Source organism: Zalophus californianus, chromosome 1, assembly GCF_009762305.2.
Source record: "Zalophus californianus isolate mZalCal1 chromosome 1, mZalCal1.pri.v2, whole genome shotgun sequence".
NCBI lineage: Eukaryota > Metazoa > Chordata > Mammalia > Carnivora > Otariidae > Zalophus > Zalophus californianus.
The window spans coordinates 88,196,144-88,220,307 of NC_045595.1; the positions used below are offsets into that span (position 1 = coordinate 88,196,144).

Sequence of the window (24,164 nt, forward strand, 5' to 3'; positions counted from 1 at the left end):
AAGTCATTTGACTTCCCAAAGGTTCTGTTAATCAACTATAAAATGTGGGTAATAATAATCATGTCAAGGGATTGCTGTGAGAAGAAAATAAAGTAACGCATATAAATCACTAAGCACAATGCTTGGCACTTAATCACTCTCATTAAATGTTAGCTAATATTCATATTTTTATTACTAATAAATTGCTGACTGAATGTATTGAAGGTCAACAATGGAAAATTTGGGTGAGAAAGGGTCTTGTAATATATCTAAACTGAGAATTAAAAAAGCTACAAAAGGCAGAGAGTCCTCTTAAAGACAGTGAAGATTCCAGGCTACACATCAAGAAATGTAAGGGACTTCTTGAAACAGGTCAATTTATTATCTTAGGGGATGAGATGGCAAAGCTGAAGATGACTCTTCTCACCTCAGTTCGGTGTACTAGTTGCTGGGTTGCATCATCATTCATACGAAAAATTTCCAGAAATGGGTCAGATTTACTGAAGAAATCCTAAAATAGATAAACAAAAATCAGTTATTCCCCACCTATACATATTTGATCCTGCCTTGAATCAAATGCCACTAGATTTGACCCTTCCCTGTTTTGTTCTTCATCTCTATGATCCACCCTTGGTTAGAATGAACTGCATCTGAACTCCAAGTCCTTGGAGAAGTACATTCTTTGTTGAGTAAAATCCAAAGTATTCTTCAAAGATCAATTCCAATGATCTTGTTTGAAAAGCAATGCATCTGTTGTCTTAAACATATTAATTATAGTTATCATTAAAGCCTCTGTCTGATGACTGCAGTATCTGGATCACCTATGGATCTGTTTTTATTATCTATTTCTTCGTTCTGCCTCTTGGTATACCAGACACTGTAAGAAAGACTATAAAGGCTTCAGATGAGTCTTTAGCTTCTGGTAAGCAGTTAGAATGGGGGAAGTTACCTGAATCCAATTAAGATTGAGCTATTTAGAGATTGATTTCTTCAAAAATCTTTATAGGCACAATATATTTTTGATTCATTTATTCTTTGAATATTATCTTTAAAGGGCTCTAACTGGAGGGGAGGAGCAAGATGGCGGAGGAGTAGGAGACCTAAATTTCATCTGGTCCCAGGAATTCAGCTAGAAAGGAATCAAACCATTCTGAACACCTACGAACTCAACTGGAGATTGAAGAAAAGAATAGCAGCAACTCTCTTAACAGAAAAGCGACCACTTTCTGGAAGGTAGGACATGCAGAGAAATGAATCCGAGGTGATATTTGGGAGGGAAAACTGGGGGAGAGGGCCTCCGTCAGCCACTCCTGGCAAGTGATAGGGTAGCGGAGCACAAAATCAGAACTTTTAGAAGCGGCTCCGCTGAGGGAGTCGCTCCAGTGGTTAAGCAGGGGGTGGAACCCTCGCAGGACAGTGTGGTCTCAGGACCCTTGGGGTCACAGAAAGACCAGGGGTGCCTGAGTGCGGCAGAGTGCCCGGTATTGGAGCGGGAAAGCCCGCTGCAGAGATGGAGCCGAGGCACGGGCTATCAGCTCGGGGTTGCCACTGTGATCGGTGATAGTTGGGCCACTGCTCCTCCAGCAGGGACCCAACAAGCAGCAGATCTGGGGAGACTCCCCTTCCTCCCCTGGCGGGGAGCGGCATGGGAGCACACTGCAGGGATCTGCTGGGTTTGGAGACTCTACACTGAGTCGGGTGCCAGAGAGAAATGCTCAGTCACAGGCCGGGTGAGCACGGAGTGCAGCCGGAGACCGGGGAGACAGGAGTGACTGACTGCTTTTCTCTGGGGGCTCACTGAGGAGCAGGGCCCTGAGTTCTTGGCTCCTCTGGGGTGGAGATTGGGAGGCCGCCATTTTCACTGTCGTCCTCCAAAGCTGTACGGAAAGCTTGCAGGGAACAAAAGCTCCCGAGAGCAAACCCGAGCAGATTACTTAGCCTGGACTGGAAAGGGCGGGACAATTCCGCCTCCAGCAAAGACATTTGGGAACCACGGCAACAGGCCCCTCCCCCAGAAGATCAGCAAGAACTGCCAGCCAAGACCAAGTTTACCGATCAACGGGAATGGAAGAACTCCAGCGCTAGGGGAATACTGCACATAGAATTCATCGCTTTTTTCCTATGATTCTTTAGTCTTTCAAAGTTAATTTTTTTAACTTTCTTTTTCTTTTTTTTGAAAATTTCTTTTTCCCTTTTTCAACCAACATGTTATCAATCCCTGTTTTAAAAAATCTTTCTTATTTTTCATTTTTAGAGCCATATTCTATCCCTTCATAGTAGGTAACCTTATTTTTGGTACATGTATATAAGTTGTTCTCTCTTTAAAATTGTGGGATACAGTTTCTCCTAACAGATCAAAATATACCCTAAATCTTTAGTGTATGGCTTTGTTCCAGTCTCCTGCCTGATCACATTCTCTCCCCCCCTTTTTTTTTAAATCCTTTTCTTTCTTTTTTCAACCAACTTCTAATCTTATCAATTCCTTTTATAAAATATTTTATAATTTTCATCTTTATAGTCATATTCCATCTCTTCACTGTATTTACCCTTATTTCTGTACATATGTAAGTTTTTCATTCTTTAAAATTTTGGGAGGCACTTTCTTCTAACAGACAAAAATACACCCAAAATCTAGTGTGTGGCACTGATCTATGCACCAGCCTGATCATATTTGATCATATTCTGTTTTTTTGTTTGTTTGTTTTTAGCTTTTTCTTTTTTTTCTTTTTTCTTTCTTTCCCTTTCTTTTCCCCTGGTTTCAGGTCTCTTCTGATTTGTTTAATATATATTTTTCTGGGGTTTTTGTTACCCTGTTAGCATTTTGTTCTCTCATTCATCTATTCTTCTCTGGACAAAATGACAAGACAGAAAAATATCACCTCAAAAAAAAGAACAAGAGGCAGTACCAACTGCCAGGGACCTAATCAATATGGACATTAATAAGAGAGATCACATCCTAGATCACAAATCAGGTCTCAACCAGTACCAAAAGATTGAGAATCCTGCATATTTTCAGACCACAATGCTTTGAAACTAGAACTCAATCACAAGAGGAAAATCGGAAAGAATTCAAATACATGGAGGCTAAAGAGCATCCTACTGAAGAATGGATGGGTCAACCAGGAAATTAAAGAAGAATTAAAAAAATTCATGGAAACAAATGAAAATGAAAACACAACTGTTCAAAATCTTTGGGATGCAGCAAAGGCAGTCCTAAGAGGAAAGTATATAGCAATACAAGCCTTTCTCAAGAAACAAGAAAGGTCTCAAATACACAACCTAACCAGACCCCTAAAGGAGCTGGAGAAAGAACAGCAAATAAAGCCTAAACCCAGCAGGAGAAGAGAAATAAGAAGGATCAGAGCAGAAATCAATGAATAGAAACCAAAAGAACAGTAGAACAGATCAAAACTAGGAGCTGGTTCTTTGAAAGAGTTAATAAGACTGATAAACCCCTGGCCAGACTTATCAAAATGAAAAGAGAAATGACCCAAATCAACAAAATCATGAATGAAAGAGGAGAGATGACAACCAACACCAAAGAAATACAAACAACTATCAGAACATATTATGAGCAACTATATGCCAGCAAATTAGATAATCTGGAAGAAATGGATGCATTCCTAGAGATGTATCAACTACCAAACTGAACCAGGAAGAAATAGAAAACCTGAACAGACCTATAACCACTAAGGAAATTGAAGCAGTCATCAAAAATCTCCCAACAAACAAAAGCCCAGGGCCAGATGGCTTCCCAGGGGAATTCTACCAAACATTTCAAGAATTAATACCTATTCTTCTGAAACTGTTCCAAAAAATAGAAATGGAAGGAAAACTTCCAAACTCGTTTTATGAGGCCACCATTACCTTGATCCCAAAACCAAACAAAGACCCCACCAAAAAGGAGAATTACAGACCAATATCCTTGATGAACATGGATGCAAAAATTCTCACCAAAATACGAGCCAATAGGATCCAACAGTACATTAAAAGGATTATTCACCACGACCAAGTGGGATTTATCGCTGGGCTGCAAGTTTGGTTCAACATCCAGAAATCAATCAATGTGATACAATACATTAGTAAAAAAAAAAAAAAAAAAAAGAACAAGAACGATATGATCCTCTCAATAGATGCAGAAAAAACATTTGACAAAGTACAGCATTCTTTCTTGATCAAAACTCTTCAGAGTATAGGCATAGAGGGTCCATATCTCAATATCATAAAGCCATCTATGAAAAACCCACAGTGAATATCATTCTCAAAGGGGAAAAACTGAGAGCTTTCCCCCTAAGGTCAGGAACATGGCAGGGATGTCCACTATCACCACTGCTATTCAACATAGTATTAGAAGTCCTAGCCACAGCAATCAGACAACAAAAAGAAATAAAAGGCATCTGAATTGTCAAAGAAGAAGTCAAACTCTCACTCTTTGCAGATGATATGATACTTTATGTGGAAAACCCAAAAGACTCCACCCCAAAACTGCTAGAACTCTACAGGAATTCAGTAAAGTAGCAGGATATAAAATCAATGCACAGAAATCAGTGGCATTCCTATACACCACCAACAAGACAGAAGAGAGAGAAATTAAGGAGTCAATCCCATTTACAATTGCACCCAAAACCATAAGATACCTAGGAATAAATCTAACCAAAGAGGCAAAGAATCTGTACTCAGAAAACTATAAAATACTCATAAAGAAAATCAAGGAAGACACAAAGAAATGGAAAAACGTTCCATGCTCATGCATTGGAAGAACAAAGATTGTGAAGATGTCAATGCTACCTAGAGCACTCTACACATTCAATGCAATCCCTATCAAAATACCATCAATTTTTTTCAAAGAAATGGAACAAATAATCCTAAAATTTGTATGGAACCAGAAAATACCCCGAATAGCCAGAGGAATGTTGAAAAAGAAAAGCAAAGCTGGTGGCATTACAATTCCAAACTTCAAGCTCTATTACAAAGCTGTCATCATCCAGACAGTATGGTAATGGCACAAAAACAGACACATAGATCAATGGAACAGAATCGAGAGCCCAGAAATGGACCTCAACTCTATGGTCAACTCATCTTCGACAAAGCAGGAAAGAATGTCCAATGGAAAAAAGACAGTCTCTTCAACAAATGGTGTTGGGAAAACTGGACCATTTCCTTACACCACACACAAAAATAGACTCAAAATGGTTGAAAGACCTAAATGTGAGAGAGGAGTCCATCAAAATTCGAAAGGAGAACACAGGCAGCAAACTCTTCAACCTCAGGTGCAGCAACTTCTTCCTAGAAACATTGCCAACGGCAAGGGAAGCAAGGGCAAAAATGAACGATTGGGACTTCATCGAGATAAAAAGCTTTTGCAGAGCAAAAGAAACAGTCAACAAAACCAAAAGACAACCAAAAGAATGGGAGAAAATATTTGCAAATGACATATCAGATAAAGGGCTAGTATCCAAAATCTATAAAGAACTTATTAAACTCAACACCCAAAGAACAAATGATCCAATCAAGAAATGGGCAGAAGACATGAACAGACATTTTTCCAAAGAAGACATCCAAATGGCCAACAGACACATGAAAAAGTGTTCAACATCGCTTGGCATTAGGGAAATCCAAATCAAAACCTCAATGAGATACCACCTCACACCGGTCAGCATGGCTAAAATTAACAAGTCAGGAAATGACAGATGTTGGCAGGGATGCGGAGAAAGGGGAACCCTCCTACACTGTTGGTGGGAATGCAAGCTGGTGCAACCACTCTGGAAAACAGTATGGAGGTTCCTCAAAAAATTGAAAATAGAGCTACCATATGAGCCAGCAATTGCACTACTGGGTATTTACTCCAAAGATACAAATGTAGGGATCCGAAGTGGTACGTGCACCCCAGTGTTTATAGCAGCAATGTCCACAATAGCCAAACTATGGAAAGAGCCCAGATGTCCATCGACAGATGAATGGATAAAGAAGATGTGGTATATATATACACAATGGAATATTATGCAGCCATCCAAAGGAATGAAATATTGCCATTTGCAACGATGTGGATGGAACTGGAGGGTATTATGCTGAGCAAAATGTCAATCAGAGAAAGACATGTGTCATATGACCTCACTGATATGAGGAATTCTTAATCTCAGGAAACAAACTGAGGGTTGCTGGAGTGGTGGGGGTTGGGAGGGATGGGGTGGCTGGGTGATAGACATTGGGGAGGGTATGTGCTATGGTGAGCTCTGTGAATTGTGTAGGACTGTTGAATCACAGACCTGTACCTCTGAAAGAAATAATACATTATATGTTAAAAAAAAAGAAGAAGAAGATAGCAGGAAGGGAAAAATGAAGGGGGGGAAATCGGAGGGGGAGACGAACCATGAGAGACTATGGACTCTGAGAAGCAAACTGAGGGTTCTAGAGGGGAGGGGTGGGGGGATGGGTTAGCCTGGTGTTGGGTATTAAAGAAGGCACGTACTGAATGGAGCAGTGGGTGATATATGCAAACAATGAATCATGGAATACTACAGCGAAAACTAATGATGTAATGTATGGTGATTAATACAACATAATATAAATAAATAAATAAATAAATAAATAAATAAAGGACTCTAACTGAAAGGATTTGTGTTTATAAGGGCTGTTGTTCCTTGACATGCCCTCAATACTAATTTTTGCGAGACTCTCAAAGGCTCTATTTATCTCCATAATCTCTTGACTCCGGCTTTTTGTTCAGTTTCTCTTTATGCTGCTATCTGCTAATTAGTGATAGTCTTTAGAGGAAAGGACACTCAGACTGTTTTTCTGAAGCATCTGTGAATCCTGAACCCTAGCTCTCAGTATCCCTGAACTTCGGTTTTGCTTCTTTAGGCGCATGAGACAACAAAGACCTCTTCTCAGTTTATTTATTTCTTAGAACTATTTTCTGCTAGGCTTCTTAGCCTCCCTACCCATGGTGTTTTATGAATCAGGCTGGAGGAATTGCCTTGAGTGGAAAATCTGGGCATTATGTCTGAATCACTGCAGTGGATTTCTCTCCTCTCCATTTTTGGCCCCTCAAAACTTGACTGCCTTTGGATTCCCCAAAAGATGTCTCTTGTTCCTTATCCAGTGTTTCTAGCCACTTTCAGTGGGAGAATAATATAAAACAAGCAGGTACTTCATTACTGGAAGTAATCATATCGATATCCTTCCTTTAAACTTATTTTTTACTCCACTGGATTATAAACTTTCAGAAGGAGGAACTATGTCTGATTTTCTTTTATATCTCTTACCATTTCCTCAACTTCCATAATGTCTAGGGTTTAGTGGTACATGGTGTTTACTGAATGTATGAATGAATACACATATAAATGAATGAATGACATGAATACCTGGTATAGAATAGGAGGCTAACTGAGCAGCAGCTTTAGTTACCACACTCTTATAATGTATTTCATCAGGTGATTTTTTTCCCCCAGAATTCTAGCCTGCAGCAAAGCAAAATGAAGCCCATAGCCATCCTAGTCTTCAGCTCAAGAAAATATTCTCAGGAAATATACTGATCATAGAGTCTTGTGCTTGATGTTAATATACAAGGAAGGATAAAACTTGGTCTCAATTCTCCAAAGTACCATCTGGTTTGGTGGTAAGACAAGTACATAAATAAATATAACCCAAGGCTAATAATGAATGAATGAATGAATGAATGTACAACAGACAAGAAGAGGGAGTTGATGGATTTGCACTGGAAAATAGGGCTGTGAGGAGGATATTTCTAGGGAGGAAACAGACTGCATGAAGTGTGAAAGAGTAAACAGAGGGGCACACTAGGCAGGTTAATTCCACTGCAGTCTAAGGATGTGTAGGGGAGGGTTTTGAAACAACCCTGGCAAGTCAGCTCCATGATGTCAAGGGCCTTAAATGCTTATCCAAAGCCTTTGCACCTGCCTTGGGAAGCAGCTGGCAAGCAATGATGGGTTTTGAGTTGGAAAATAATATGACTGGCTCTATATAGTAAGGAATATCTGGGGCGCCTGGATGGCTCAGTTAAGCATCTGCCTTCAGCTCAGGTCATGATCCCTGGGTCCTGGGATGGAGCCCCGCATCGGACTCCCTGCTCGGCAGGAAACCTGCTTCTCCCTCTCCCACTCCCCCTGCTTGTGTTCTCTCTCTGGCTGTGTCTCTCTGCGGCAAATAAATAAATAAAATCTAAAAAAAAAAAAAAAAAAAAAAAGAATATCAGCCTGAGGTGTCTGACTGGCTCAGTCAGCAGAGCATGTGACTCTTGATCTTAGAGTTATAAGTTTGAGCCCCACCTTGGGTATAAAGATTACTTAAAAATAAAATATATAAAAAAAGAATATCAGCCTAGAAACTTAGTAGGGCACCTTGGAAAGAAAAAGGATGGGAGGTAGATATATCTGTCTTCTCCTTTGTGGTCCTCCCACCCTAGCCCAGAGCTAAACACCAGGTGCCCCAACACCCGGAGTCCAGAATATACACTTCCGCTCTATTTTTGAAGGTACCAAATTACCACAGCCTTCATCTTGTCAAGAACCCACAGTGGCTGCTTTTGTCAATAAGCCTGTCCTGCAACCTTGTCTGTCCACCAAAATGGTCCTTTTCCTTTCCAGACACACTGCTAGCTGGTTCCTACCTCTACACATTTACTCAAGACATTCACACCCCACCCCCTTTATTTCTGCTTCAACACTCACCTTAAAAAATTGGAACCTCCCTCTTACCTCCCTTTGATAATGGATGCGAGCCACATGAGCTTGTTCCTAGATGCCTTTGGACTCCTCTCTAGGAGCTTCAGGTTTGTTTCATTAAATAGATTGTTGCTCCCTCAGGGAATGTGTTGGTGCACTGCACTTAAAATTGCTGACCACACTGGAGGAACTCTATCAGTTATTTTTCTTTTTCCTTTCATTGATAATTTTAAACTTTTGTTATTATTTTTTCTTAAAAATAGAAAATATAGAAAAAAAGAAGGAAAAAAGACCCAGCCCATACTCTTACCCTTAATTCCACAACTATCAATAACATTCTGGTAAATATTTTTCGAGAATCTAGACATAATTTTCTTTTCTTTCTTTTAAAAATATATTTGTAATCGTACTTGACATAAACTTTAATACCTTTCTTTTTCTCCTGGTAGTATATTGCAATGCTCTTTCTATTTTATTTTATATCCTTTTAAAATACTATTTGGGGTTAGCACAGAGATGTTGTCAGGAGGACATACTATAAATCAAGGAAGGTAGGATCAGATGTGATCTCTGCCCTCAAGTGACTGAAAATCTAATATGGGCACACTGCCTTTAGAACTGCTTTCAAATCCTGATTCCACTGTATGCAATCTGCATGATCTGGGGCAAGATATTTAATTTCCTCAGGTCTCAGTTTTCTGGTCAGTCATTGGAGTGAATGTCACATTTTGCCTCCTGGCACTGTGGAAGAGTTAAAGGAGGTGATCCATACAGTATGTGGAGTCTAGCACCTGGCAATGATAAGCACTCAAAAAGTGTTGCTGCCATGAGCTTTATCAATATAGGTGTATGAAGACACTTTGTAAAGCACTACACAACTATCAGGGATGATTACTACTAAGAAGGCATCTGATTCTTGGAAATAAAACAATTCATAAGCAGCTCAAAAATATCTTAAATGTACACTAAGAAATTTGTAGCTTAAAAACACAACTCTGGCCTAACTGTATGGTTATGTGACACAATCTGGAATTTTTGGCTGTTTTTGCTGGACTCAGCATTAAGATGGCCCTTGGGACAGCTCAGTGCATGCAAGGTTAATGATATAGGCATTTTACTGAAGTTTTGCTATGGTGAAATTTTTAATAACTTGGAGGCCATATCACTCTGCCCTTTTAGTCCAATATGAAAGAAATTTAGTTATGCAAGAGAGCAATAAGCAATCAGCTGAGGTTTGGAATAGAAAAGGAAGCAGTGCATTTCTATGACAGTGATCTTGAAAATGGAATATTGGAATAAGAAAGATTATCTGAAAGATTTGGGGTCATACCCAAACTCTATAGCTTCCTACCCTTGTGACTTTGGGCAAACTGTTTATTTAACCTTACTATGCTTCATCTGTAAAATGCAAATAATAATTTCCACCTTTGGGAATATGGTTTTGAGTTTTGGGGATAATGCAGGTTAGACACCTGACACCTTGTACACTGTAGATGCTCATTAATTATAACTTGCTATCATCCACCCAGGTTAGATTAGTTTTTAGGCAGGCATACTTGAACATAATAAAATCACAGCCCAGCAGGTAGATATTTAATGTTGCTTTGGAACAGGGGTTGGTAAACTATGGTGTGTGGCCTAAATCCTGCTCACTGCTTGTTTTTGTGAATAAAGTTTTATTGGAACACTGCCACACTCATTCATTTACGTATTGCCTATGGTTGTTTTCATGCTTCAGAGGCAGAGCAGAGTAGCCGGGACAGAGACTATATGGTCTGCAAAGCCTTAAATATTTACCATCTGGTCCTTTATAGAAAAGGTTTGCTGACCTCTGCTTTAGAGACATATTTGTTTTTTTATACAGCACCCCAACAATCTAGAATTATGGGAAAACTAAAAATGTACTTTATAATGATACTACTACAGATGTGGTGACCATCAGTGTGAGAATCAGTTCCAGCATACCAACATGAATACTTTCTCAGGAAAGAGAGGAGAGAGAATACTGTTTGTTAGCTTGAATGTTCTAAATGATAACATTCATATCTCTACTTACTTATTAGATTAATTGCCAACTAGCTGCTAATGTAATAAATGTGCTTTAGAAATTAGAAAGTCCACCTCTCCATTAAGTGAATTGCATTAACATTAGATAAATAAGTTATTTCTTGCAAACCTAATCTATTTTATTAGATTAAAAGCAGTGCATTTTAAGTTTTAAGACCAAAGAGTTTGAGAACTGCTGTTGTAGGGTATACCAGGGGGTACTAAGTACCTTGCAAACCACAGTGAGAGAGAAATACCACTTTTCTTTTGATAGAAATAGTCATTTTTAACTTGCCTTTCCAATGTTGTCACCAGACCAGCAGCCATTGGGACCTTGGACAACACTTGAAGCAAACATTATTGAGGGGCCCAAGGAGCTTTTGTTCATGTAGATTTTATCTATCAATATTTACCCAATATAAACTGAAAATGAAATTTAAAAAACATTCATTTGTTATATCATTTTAAAAATATAAAAAAAACAAACCCAGTACATCATAACAAAAATAGCATTTTAATGGAAGACAACTGTAAAAAAAAGCCAGAAAAATGACATTTTTGAAAATCAGTTTAATAACTTAATGGCTTAATAGGAGGCAGCAGGATTCTCATATCTGTTTCTGCATTTAATCTGTTGTGATATTAGGCATCATGCCACTTCCAGAAAACCATTGTACACATGTGAGAGAATTAGAGTGAAGAAAGAAAATAATATCTTAGTATTATCATGAAAACACTTTTGACCTCATGTAGTTCCCTGAAAGGGTCTTGGGACCTTGGACAACACTTGCAGGACTGCTGGACTGCTCACCTCCTTCCTCCCTGGCTTCCTATTTCCCTGAAATACATGGGAACATTACCAAGTCCTCCACATCTGGAGACCAATTCAACATGTGTTCATTAACCCTTTGCCCTGAAGAAAAATTTAGATTTTAGTTAGGCAACCCAATTAAGTCCCATTCTGTCACTGATTGTGCGTGTGTGTGTGTGTGTGTGTGTGTGTGTGTGTGTTTATATGTGTGGCCTTGGGTAAGTCATTTCACATCTCTGAACCTCAATGTTCTCATCTGTAAAAGAAGGCAGCTGCATTAGACCAGGGGTTTTATACCTGACATATTTGGATATCTAAAGGTTACCAGAATGATAACAAGGGGACTGGGGATCCTGATGTCCTATAACCATTGTCTGAATTGGATATAACATATTTTCCCCACATATTCATACTGAAAGATTTCAAATGTATATCAAAATTAGTCTCATGATGCTAATTAACAAAATTTAGAAAATTAAGACCTTTATCTCAGTCACTTTTAGTCATGATATATTTTCTTAATTAATAGATATAAGTCCAACTGCTAAAACACAAGTAGCTATAATATCATTGAATGCTAAAAGCTAGAAAGAGGTCCTCCTTAATAAACTCGGAACTATTTTTCCAGCTGTGACATGAAATAATTGTACTATCTTCTTCTGATTCTGATCACAAAAAAACTGTGGGGGTCCACAACAACCATGTCCACTGTCCACATGCTTTTCTATAATATGACTTTGCCACTCCCCCATCAAGGTGTGGATTCTAACTCCCCTCTCCTTGACTCTGAGCTGGCTTTATGACTTACATGTAACTAACACAATGCAGCAGAATTGATGCTCCATGACTTCCAAGGCTAGGTCAGAACAGGCCACAGCTTCTCTGTTCTTTTGGGATGTTTTCTCTGGGAAAAGCCAGCCACTGTGTGGGAAATGTGACTAACCCAAGGCCACTGTGTAGGCACTCTGGTTGACCAACCAAGCTGAGCCCAGCCTTTCAGCCATCCCATGTGCCAGGCACGTGAGCAAAGCTAAACTGAACTCTAGAAACAAGCTCCTTCCCCAGCTGAATATCACTGAGTGACTTCTGTCAACATCATAAGAAGCAGAATTGCCCCATTGAAACTTGCCTCAATTTCTGACCCTCAAAACCATGACATGTAGTAGAATAGTTAAGTCACTAGGTGTTGAGATGGTTTCCTTCGCAGCAATAGATAACCAGTATTACCTATTAACCAGTATTATCAGCAGTAGTAGTATCTGGGTAAGTCATCAGACTTTGCTGAGCCTTGCTTTCCTGAAGAGGTTGTTTGAAGTGATTTCATGGTATCATCTGGCTCCTTAATGCTACTTTTCCCTTTTTCCACCTGAGACCATTTACCTTTCAGTCCAAAGAGGAACAATGGCCTCCGCTTTGTGCTAAACAGGACCTACTCCTCTCTGGATTACTAAGAGAGACTGGGCAAGATACCCACATTATGAATGACCTGGAGTCTACAGCTTCGGGGCAGTGAGGCTCAGCAGTGACCAGGGCCTTGGATAATCAACCCAGACAAAGGTGAGAATGGTCGCCTAGAGCCATATTAAGTGCTGCATGAGGCTTTTTCAGCTTTGTGATCAAGTGCTCCCTGGAATGAAGGGAAACTGTTCAAACACGTCAGAGCTAATGGGCCCTCTAACAAACCCCCAAGTCCTCTTGCACTGTAACAGAAGTCAGTTAGAGGGCAGATTAGAGGTGCTTAAGAGACTATTAAGTAGAAAGAAGCCATTATTTAAGCCATTAACTGAGCAGCTTAAAACTGCTACACACTGACCCAATGGCTTATAATGGCACCAGAAAAGATACTACAAAGCAGTTTGGTGACTTATTCCAAAACTTGGGGAGATGATGGGAGAGAAAGAACATAACAGCCATCAGGAAGTGAGGATTAAAATCTTACATCCAACTGACATCAGTGCACACCGCAGTTCCCAGCACCTAGCTCATGCTAATGGCAAAAAGTAGCAGTTCATGAAAGGTTCACACAGTCTACCCAGGATACTAAAAGAATCCAAATATAATTTATTCATAAGGATAAAGTCTTTCCCGATGTCCCCAGGCAGAATGAATTTACCTTCTCCAGACAGCGGTTATACATCACTTATCACATCCCATCATGGCTATAACATTATTTATATTATTTGTAGTTTAAATTTATGTTTCACTTAGTTAGGCAGTGAATTACAGGTTTTATCTGTGAGAATGGTTTAAAATGTCTTTACCCCACCACCTGATGCAAAACAAGCATGCCACAAAGGTTCGGTGAATGAACGATGAATGAAGAATGAATGAACAAATAAAAGAATGAATTAATGAATGCATAAATGGTCTGAGTACTGTTCATAGGTGAAAGGGAATGAGATATGCCAGGCTGTAAATGGCTGCCTAAGACTTTAGGGAACTGCCTGATACATCGTTTTACCTTTTTCCGCCTAATGCCTGTCAGCAATTGTTTGAAAACGTGGTACCACCTCCAAAAATCCCATTCTCTAGTTGTGCTCTAGGAAAATAAGAGTCCTTTGTGAATACAGTTATTAATGTGATGTGTTTTTGACCTAAGGATACGGTTAGAGGGAAATCATAAATATATGGTAAGGTTGGAAAGGATACTCCACCCCTTTTTTAAGGGGTGGAGACTGAGGAACTTTTTCTGTATATATAAGACTAACATGGCCTGTGATTGGGTGGAAGTTATCAGATATAATAGAAAGAATACAGCTGGGAGCCAGATTCCCCTAGAACTGACATGGAAATGAATCCTCCATTTTAACCATTTACTAGCAGGATATGGTAGCCAAGAAAATCGCCTTATACACCTCCCACTACAGGGAGTGTAACTGACCAAGATCCCCAGCTGCTGTGCCCTGAAATACATCCCTTATTTTACATACTTGCACTGAGGCCAGGCTCCGGGTGTCTGCATGTGTAGGGGATATTAAGGCAGGCATGCGGGACATGAAACTTTCCTGCTGGCCAATATTGACCCTTAGGACTCTCTGATGGCCTTCCTTAATCTTCCTTAGATGAATGGCATTCCAGAACACTGCTGCCCACCCCTTTCTCCCTCTCTCCTTTACCCATGGTCAGATTTGCATTGCCGTCTGCAGATTTCCTCCCTATGTTCCTAATAAAATCCTTGCATATTTAATCCTGTTTCTGGGATTATCTGGACTAACACGTGGAGTGCCCTTAGACAAGTTACTTCATCTTTGAATCTATTTCCTCATCTGCAAAACGAAGTTAATAATGCCTGCTAGGTGGGAATTGTAAGAATGATTGAATGTGATAATGCATGAAAAGCTCTTAAGCCTGTGCTTGGAAAATATAGGTGCTTCATAAATGTCACTTCTCCCTTTCATGTCATTTGTTTTCTTATGAAATGTCCCTAGCAATGGGGTTAAACCATATTTACCTGTGCACATTGACCTGGGCATTTGGGAATAAACGAAGACTTGGTGTAACAAAATTGTCTTTTTTTTAATTATAGTCCCTCCCCCTTCTCATCAACTGCTTCTCAATTTGGGGAAAGTCTTACTTTGCAGACCTTTCTGAAATCTTTGATCTGTTTAATAAGGTGGATTGGAAGGGAAAAAAAAGCTGCAGGGGGAAATCTGATTAAACTTTGCATGCTAGCTTTATTACTTCCTTCAGTAAGGTTAATGCCAAACACTTTACCTTGTCATCCAATTTCCGTGCATTGAATGCAAGTTCAACGTAGTCATCATTGCCAGATAATTCTTCTGCAATCACCTAAAGAAAAAAATTTTCAAATATTTCCAAGTGTTTTCCAGAAGCTTTTGAAGCCACTGTTCTGATCCAAGGACCCAAGATTAAGAGGAGTATTTAAATATTTAAAATGAAGAAGGAGATAAATTTTTCTGGGATGTGGGGAGAAGCAAAATCTCCAGTCTTACAGTAAAAGTGGCAAGATGAGGTAGTGTTCTTCTGGGAAAGAACAAAGGCCAAAGGCAAACCTCAAACCTGGATTCACCATCCCAAAGCTTCTCTGGGTTTGTGCACTTTGGGAGTGACTCTTTGGATCCACGGCTTTATAGAGCACCAATGGGGTCTTCAAAGACTCTTTGAACTGTTTGTATGGATTGGACATGGAAGTAAAAAAAGAAAAAGCTTGATATGAATGCATCATTTAAAATATTCAAGCAACAAACTCAGGTAAGTGCTTGTGAGAGTGGTCATAACTTACACCACAGGGAATCTTTTTGCATTTTTCCCTTAAAAACGACTTTAACATTTTTTTTTTTAAAACGAATCGGTCACTTTCAAGTTAAAAAGGAATGTTCAAAGGACCTCAGGAGGTTTGCCACCTGGCAATTTACCCCCCTAGCAATTCAGATTTTCCTGGTACATTTTTCTACCTTTTTCTCTTGTCTACACAATGATGAGGCCACTTTCTCTACCTTCCTCATGGGCTTTAAAACAAGATGCCAAAGTTTCAAGTACTGGAGTTTTACTTGAAATTTTAAGGTTTTATTTAGAAATACTTCCAGTATTGCCCAATGGAACACTATGTGATGACAGAAATGTATTGTAATCTGCACTGTTCAGTACAGTAGCTGCTAGCCACATGTAATTACTTTTTGGTTAATTTTTAAAAATTCCAATTAGTTAACATACAGTATTATAATAGTTTCAGGTGTACAATATAGTGATACAACAATTCTATACATCACTCAGTGCTCATCATGGTAACTGTATTCTTTAATCCCCATCCCCTATTTCAGCGCCCCCACCTCCCCTCTGGTAATCATCAGTTTTTTCTCTATAGTTAAGAGTCTATGCTTGGTTTGTCTCTCCTTTTTAAAAATCTTTTCCTTTGTTTGTTTTGTTTCTTAAATTCCACATATGAGTGAGATCATATGGTATTTGTCTTTCTCTGACTGGCTTATTTCACTTAGCATTATACTCTATAGCTCCATCCATGTCATTGCCAATGGCAAGATTTCATTGTTTTTTATGGCTGAATAATATTCCAGGCGTGTGTGTGTGTGTGTGTGTGTGTGTGTGTGTGTGTGTGTGTGTGTGTATCACATCTTCTTTACCCATTCATTTATCCGTGGACCCTTGGGCTGTTTCCATAATTTCACTATTGTAAATAACGCTGCAATAAACATAGGGGTTCATGTATCCCTTCAAATTAGTGTTTTTGTATTCTTTGGGTAAATACCCAATAGTGCAATTATTGGATCATAGAGTAGTTTTTGAGGAACCGCCATACTGTTTTCCACAGTGGCTGTACCAGTTTGCATTTGCACCAACAGTGCAAGAGAGTTCCTTTTTCTCCACTTCTTCACCAACACTGGTTGTTTCATGTGTTTTTGATGTTAGCCATTCTGACAGGTGAGGTGATATCTCATTGTAGTTTTGATTTGTATTTCCCTGATGATGAGTGACACTGAGCATCTTTTCATGTGTCTGTTGGCCATCTGTATGTCTTCTTTGGAGAAGTGTCTTCTGCCCATTTTTAATTGGATTATTTGTTTTTGGGATGTGGAGTTGTGTAAGTTCCCTATATATTTTGGATATCAACCTTTATCAGAAATGTCATTTGCAAACATCTTCTCCCATCCAGTAGGTTGTCTTTTAGTTTTGTTGATCATTTCCCTTGCTGTGTAGAAACTTTTTATTTTGATGAAACCCCAATAGTTTGTTTTTGCTTTTGTTTCCCTTGCCTCAGGAGACATATCTAGAAAAAAGTTGCTATTGTCCAATATCAGAGAAATTACTGCCTATGCTCTCATCTAGGATTTTTACAGTTTTAGGTCTCACATTTAGGTCCTTAATCCATTTTGAGTTTATCTTTGTGCATAGTGTAAGCCAGTGGTCCAGTTTCATTCTTTTACATTTAGCCATCCAGTTTTCCCAACACCATTTGTTGAAGAGGCTGTCTTTTTCCCATTGCATATTCTTTCCTCCTGTGTCAAAGATAAATTGACCATATAAATGTGGGTTTATTTCTGGGCTTTCTATTCTATTCCACTGATCTATGTAATTATTTTTGTGCCAGTCCCATATTGTTTTGATTACTACAACTTCACTATACAAATTGAAATCTGGAATTGTGATACCTCCAGCTTTGTTTTTCTTTTTCAAAGTTGTTTTGGCTATTCGGAGTCTTCTATGGTTCCATACAAGTTTTAGGATTGTCTATTTTAGTTCTATGAAAAATGTTGTTGGTATTTTGATTAAGAAGTGCACTGAGCGTGCAGATTGCTTTGGGTAGGATGGACATTTTAACAATATTTGTTCTTCCAAACCATGAGCTTGGAGTATCTTTCCACTTGTTTGTGTCATCTTCAATATCGTTCATGATTTTCAGAGTTCAGGTCCTTGGTTAAATTTTTCCTAGGTATTAATGGAATATTATGCAGCCATCAAAAGGAATGAGATCTTGCCATTTGCAACGACGTGGATGGAACTGGAGGGTGTTATGCTGAGTGAAATAAGTCAATCAGAGAAAGACATGTATCATATGATCTCATTGATATGAGGAATTCTTAATCTCAGGAAACAAACTGAGGGTTGCTGGAGTGGGGATGGGTGGGAGGGATGGGGTGGCTGGGTAATAGACATTGGGGAGAGTATGTGCTATGGGGAGCGCTGTGAATTGTGCAAGACTGTTGAATCACAGATCTGTACCTCTGAAACAAATAATGCAATATATGTTAAGGAAAAAAAGAAGAAGAAGATAGCAGGAGGGTAAGAATGAAGGCGGGGAAATTGGAGGGGGAGACAAACCATGAGAGATGATGGACTCTGAGAAACAAACTGAGGGTTCTAGAGGGGAGGAGGGTGGGCGGATGGGTTAGCCTGGTAATGGGTATTAAAGAGGGCACGTTCTGCATGGAGCACTGGGTGTTATGCACAAACAATGAATCATGGAACCCTACATCCAAAACTAATGATGTAATGTATGGTGATTAACATAACAATAAAAATTAAAAAAAATTTTTCCCAGGTATTTAATTTTCTTTGGTACAATAATAAATGAGATTGTTTTCTTAATTTCTCTTTCTGTTGCTTCAGTTTTAGTATATAAAAATGCCATGGATTTTTGTATGTTGATTTTGTATCCTGCAACCCTACTAAATTCATTTATCAGTTATAGTAATTTTTTAAAAGATTTTATTTATTTATTTGACAGAGAGAGAGAGCATGCACACATAAGCAGGGGGAGTGGCAGGCAGAGGAAGAGGGAGAAGCAGGCTCCCCACCAAGCAGAGAGCCTGATGTGGGGCTCAATCCCAGCACCCTGAGATCATGACCTGAGCCAAAGGCAGATGCTTAACTGACTGAGCCACCCAGGCACCCCAGTTCTAGTAGTTTTTTGGTGGAGTGTTTAGGGTTTCTCTATATAGTATCATGTCATCTGCAAATAGGGAAAGTTTTACTTCTTCCGTACCAATTTGGATGCCTTTGATTCATTCCTCTTGTCTGATGATGGGGCTAGGAAGTCCAGTACTATGTCAAATAACAGTGGTGAGAGTGGACATCCCCGTCTTGTTCCTGACCTTAGAGAAAATGCTCTCAATTTTTCACCATTGAGTATAATGTTAGCTGTAGGTTTTTTGTATATTTTGTGAAGTATGTTTCCTATAATCCTATTTTTTGATGGATTTTATCATGAATGGATGTTATACTTTGTCAAATGCTTTTTTGGCATCTATCAATATGATCATATGATTTTTATCCCTTCTTTTATTGATGTGATGTATCACATTGATTTGCAAATTTTGAACCATGCTTACATCTCAGAAATAAATCCCACCTGATCGTGGTGAATGATTTTTTAAATGTATTGTTAGATTCTGTTCACTAGTATTTTGTTGAGGATTTTTGGCACCTACATTCATCAGAGATACTGGCTTGTAGTTCTCTTTTTTTGCAATGTCTTTCTCTGGTTTTGGTATCAGTGTAGAATGGTATTAGGAAGTTCTCCCTCCTCTATTTTTTGGAATAGTTTGAGAAGAATAGGTATTAATTCTTCTTTAGATGTTTGGTAGAGTTCACCTGTGAAGTCATCTGGCCCTGGACTTTTGTTTGCTGGGAGTTTTTTCATTACTAATTCAATTTCATTGCTGATAATTGGTCTGTTCAAATTTTTTATTTCTTCCTGATTCAATTTTGGGAGCTTATATGTTTCTAGGAATTTATCCATTTCTACTAGGTTGTCCAATTTCCTGGTATAGGATTTTTCATAATATTCTCTTACAATCTTGTGTATTTCTGTGGTGTCAGTTGTTATTTCTAGTTCTTTCGATACAAGGTTAGGTTGTTTATTTGGGACTTTTCTTGCTTCTTGAGGTGGGCCTATATTGCTATAAACTTCCCTCTTAGAATAGCCTTTGCTGTATCCCACAGATTTTGGACAATTGCATTTTCATTTTCATTTCTCTCCATGTATTTTTTATTTTGTTTTTGGTTTCTTGATTGGCCCATTCATTGTTTAGTAGCATGTTATTTAACCTCTGTGTATTTGTGTGCTTTCCATGTTTTATCTTGTGGTTGATTTCCAGTTTCAGAAAAGATGCATGGTATGATGTCCATCTTTTTTAATATGTTGAGACTTGTTTTGTGGCCTAATTTGTTATCTATTCTGGAGTACGGCCCATATGCACCTGAAAAGAATGTGCATTCTGCTGTTTTAGGATGGAATGTTCTGAATATGTCTGTTAGATCCATTTGATCCAGTGTGTCATTCAAAGCCACTGTTTCCTTGTTGATTTTCTGTTTGGATGATCTATCCATTGATGTAAGTAGAGTGTTAAAATCCCTACTATTATTGTATTACTATTGATTAGTGCCTTTATGTTATTAACTGCTTTTTGTATCTGGGTGCTCCCATCTTGGGTGCATACATATTTACAATTCTTATATCTTCCTGTTGGATTGTACTGTTTATGATTATATAGTGTCTCTCTTTGTCCCTTGTTACAGCTTTTGTTTTAATGTCTGTTTTGTCCAATATAAGTATTGTCACTTTGGCTTTTATTTTACTTTCATTTGAATGATAAATGTTTCTCTATCCTTTCACTTTCAGTCTGTATGTGTCTTTAGATCTGAAATAAGTTTCTTACAGGCAGCCTATAGATGACTCTTTATTTTTTTTAAATCTACTCCATCACCCTATGTCTTTTGATTGGAGCATTTAGTCCATTTACATTCAAAGTAATTATTGATATGTGTGTATTTATTGCCATTTTGTTACTTATTTTATGGTTGTTTTTGTAGTTCTCTGTTCCTTTCTTCTCTTGAAGAAAGTTGGCTTTCTTTAGTAAAATATTTGGATTCTTTACTCTTTATTTTATGCATATCTATTACTGTTTTTTGATTTTTGGTTACCATTCAGTTTATATATAATGTCTTCTGCTTATAGCAGTCTATGTTAAGCTGACGGTTGCTTAATTTTGAACTCATTCTTTACTCGTCTCCCGTTTATGTTTCAGATATTTGGTATCACATTTTACATCCTTTTATTTTGCACTTCTCTTGACTGATATTTGAGGATAAATTTATTTACTTATTTATTTATTTTTGCTTTGGTGCTTCCTATATTTCTCACTCTTACTTGTGGTATTTGTTTTCTACTCACACAGTCCCCCTTAACGTTTTTTGTAAGGCTGGTTTAGTGGTCATGAATTCTTTTAATTTTTGTTTATCTGGGAAACTATTTCTCCTATTCTGAATGATAGCCTTGCTGGATAGAGTATTCTTGGCTGCAAATTTTTCCCTTTCAGCACTTTGAATATATTGTGCCACTCTCTACTGGCCTGCAAAGTTTCTGCTGGAAAATCAGCCAATAGCCTTATGGAGTTTCCTTTGTATGTAACTGCCTAGTTTTCTCTTGCAACCTTTAACATTCCTTCTTTATCATTGTGTTTTGCCATTTAATTACTAAGTGTCTTGGTGTGGACCTCCTTGGGTTGTTTGTTGGGGGATTTCTGTGCTTCCTGAATCTGGATCTCTGTTTCCTCCCCACATTCATAGCCACATGTAACTACTGAACACTTGATATATGGCTAGTGTAAGGTATGGGGATATTTTCTTTTATTTAATTTTGAATAATTTTATTTAAGTTTAAATAATCACATGTGGGTAGTGGCTACTAAATACAATAACATAACTCCAAACTAGTATATTAAAGAGGAGAGTTAAATGCTGAGCTATCTGGTCCTTAGGAAACAAAACTAACCTTGGACTAACTGCTATTAGAGCAGATTTTTAATTCTCAAAAAAATGAGAGGCAGGGAAAGGTAGCTTGATGATTTGAAATTTTACATTCTTAATGTTCTCGGCAACTCCATCTTTGTCCCCCACTAAAACCTACATATTAACTGCAGAAGTGCTTAGTAGAAGTGAATGGCCTCACTTTCAAATTCTTTTTCTATCCCTTTTCCCTAGGGGTAGAAGGGTCAAAATTGTATTGGCAAAAAGGAAAAAGGAACAAGAAGGGAAGGAGTAATTTGGATAGCTAAGCAGTTGTGGCATCAACGCCCAATAGTTAGAGGGTTTGCTTCCTACTGTAAGGTTTGGACCAGCTGCTCCATCTGGGCATCTGGACAGAGGGCTGCTAAGGAAGGGCTTACCGTGATGGAGGATTTCCCTGCTGTGTTTCCATGCTTCAACAAGGATTTAGAGAGTTTTCTCTGGGAAACAATCTGCACAAAAGGAAACAAAAAGTGGAGATACTAGTTATATGATTGTAGATCTACTTCTCAATTTTTTCTTTACAAAATTCTGCATTCACAACTCTACTTGAAATTATAACACTATGTCTATTTATTTTCTAAGGTTTTTTTCCATGAAACTCTCCTAAATACAGGTTATTCCCTTCTTTCTTCTTATGACCTGTGATGTAAGAGAGTGAGGGCATGAGAAATTATAGATGAGTCAGTCAATTAGGAGGTGACTCAATCTGAAGCATTTACAACAAAATTAGATGGAAAATGTTGGATATGTACCTTCTGATAAAACAGATAAAGTTTCAGAATGATCTCAAATTAGCCCTAAAACCTCTGTGCAAAGTGGGGGTGGGCTACAGGAAGGAAAAGAAACCCAAGGTCTAAATATACACTTTATATATCTATAATCTCTAGAGTTCTGTTTTTAACATATTCATTAGGGAGCTATAAAGTCAGTCATTAGAAAACTGTTGCCCAGACAGGCAAAAAGGAGTAATTGGGGTCCTCTTCATGATTCAGTGTCAATGCACAACATGCAATGACAACTAAAGTTGCTATTATATTGGGAGCTATTCTTAGCAGAACTTGCCCCACCCCGCTCTTCCTTCCCATTTTTGAAAGAAATGTATGACAAGGTATTGGGGCCTTGATGGATATGGAATCCATGATTCTCAAAGGAGAAAAGATTTAATCAAATGACAGCTGTGCTCTTGCTGAGGGAGAACAAAGTCATACCTTGCGGTAGACAGCTTCTATATAGGATGGCTCTCAATGGTCCTATTCATGCCATTGTGCAATTCTCTCTCCTTGAGTGTCGGATGGACCTAATAACTTGCTTCTAATGAATAGAATACCACAAAAATGATGAAGTATCCCTTCTGAGATTAGGTTACAAAATGAATGTAACTTCCTTCTTGATCACCATCTTATTCTTCTCTCTCAGAGCCCTTGTGCTGAAGGGAGCAAGTTGCAATGTTGTGAGTAGCCCTATATAGCAGCTCAGGTAACAATATACATATGATTTACAGACTAGGAAAGGAGATCACTGTAAAAAGCAGGGATACAAACCCATTCTCTGACATCCTTATATCTCTTTGTCTCTGTGTTAGAGCAATGTAAATATTTTGACTATGCTAGTGTCAAATGCAAAAAGTTCATAGAACTTTCCTAGGCCAAGCAGATTTAAAGATCCTGATGCTCAACTGGCTATGATCTGAAGAGAAAAGAGTATTTCTGTAAGAAATCACCTGGTGATGGATGATGATAGTGATGACAATGAAGATAATGACAATAATGACAGCAATGGAAACTCCCATTTAAGGAGTACACATTCCCAAAATATTTACTTAGCCTTCATTGTTCCAGCCTCAGTGTTGGGCACTAAGAATAGAGTGGTAAGCAAAGTCAGATGCAATATCTGACCTAATGGAACTTACATTCTGTGGCAGAGAAAGGCATTAACCAAATGGTCAAATAAACCAATATAACTCAGCACAAAAGAGAGATGCATTGGCTGTGGTGGGAACAATAAGTGGATAGGTGGTGGGGTGTATGAGAGTAGACCACTTCAGAATCTTTTGCAGTAGTCCAGGCAAGAGGTGGTGGTGGTCGTGGAAATGGAGGGAAGAGGAAGGAATTTGGAAATGGATTAAAAATGAAGAGAGCAGGAGGTATGATAAATGATAAATGCATCATTGGATCAGATGGTTGTGCCATTCATTGAGATAAGGGACACTGAAAGAGGACATTAAATTTGGGGAGCAAAGAACACATATTCAGGTTTGGGGCAGAAAGCAGATTGGAGTAGGTTGAAGAAGAGAGAAAGAGGGAAGGAAACAGAGCAAACACAAGAAGACAATTATTTCAATAAGTTTTGGCTATAAAATGAGGTAGAGAGAATAGAAT

General features: G+C 38.5%; 1 protein-coding gene across 8 annotated transcripts in view; it reads right to left on the minus strand.

The window, feature by feature from the left end:
• Window positions 1–24,164, minus strand: part of CPNE4 (copine 4) — a 499,753-nt gene that overhangs the window by 119,976 nt on the left and 355,613 nt on the right. For all 8 annotated transcript variants that reach the window (XM_027586338.2, XM_027586332.2, XM_027586339.2 and 5 more), the window contains 3 exons: window positions 22,164–22,235; window positions 15,235–15,309; window positions 407–490 (listed from right to left, as the gene is read on the minus strand). In XM_027586338.2, coding sequence (XP_027442139.1) covers window positions 407–490; window positions 15,235–15,309; window positions 22,164–22,235 — 231 coding nt within the window. The remainder of the gene's footprint in view (window positions 1–406; window positions 491–15,234; window positions 15,310–22,163; window positions 22,236–24,164) is intronic.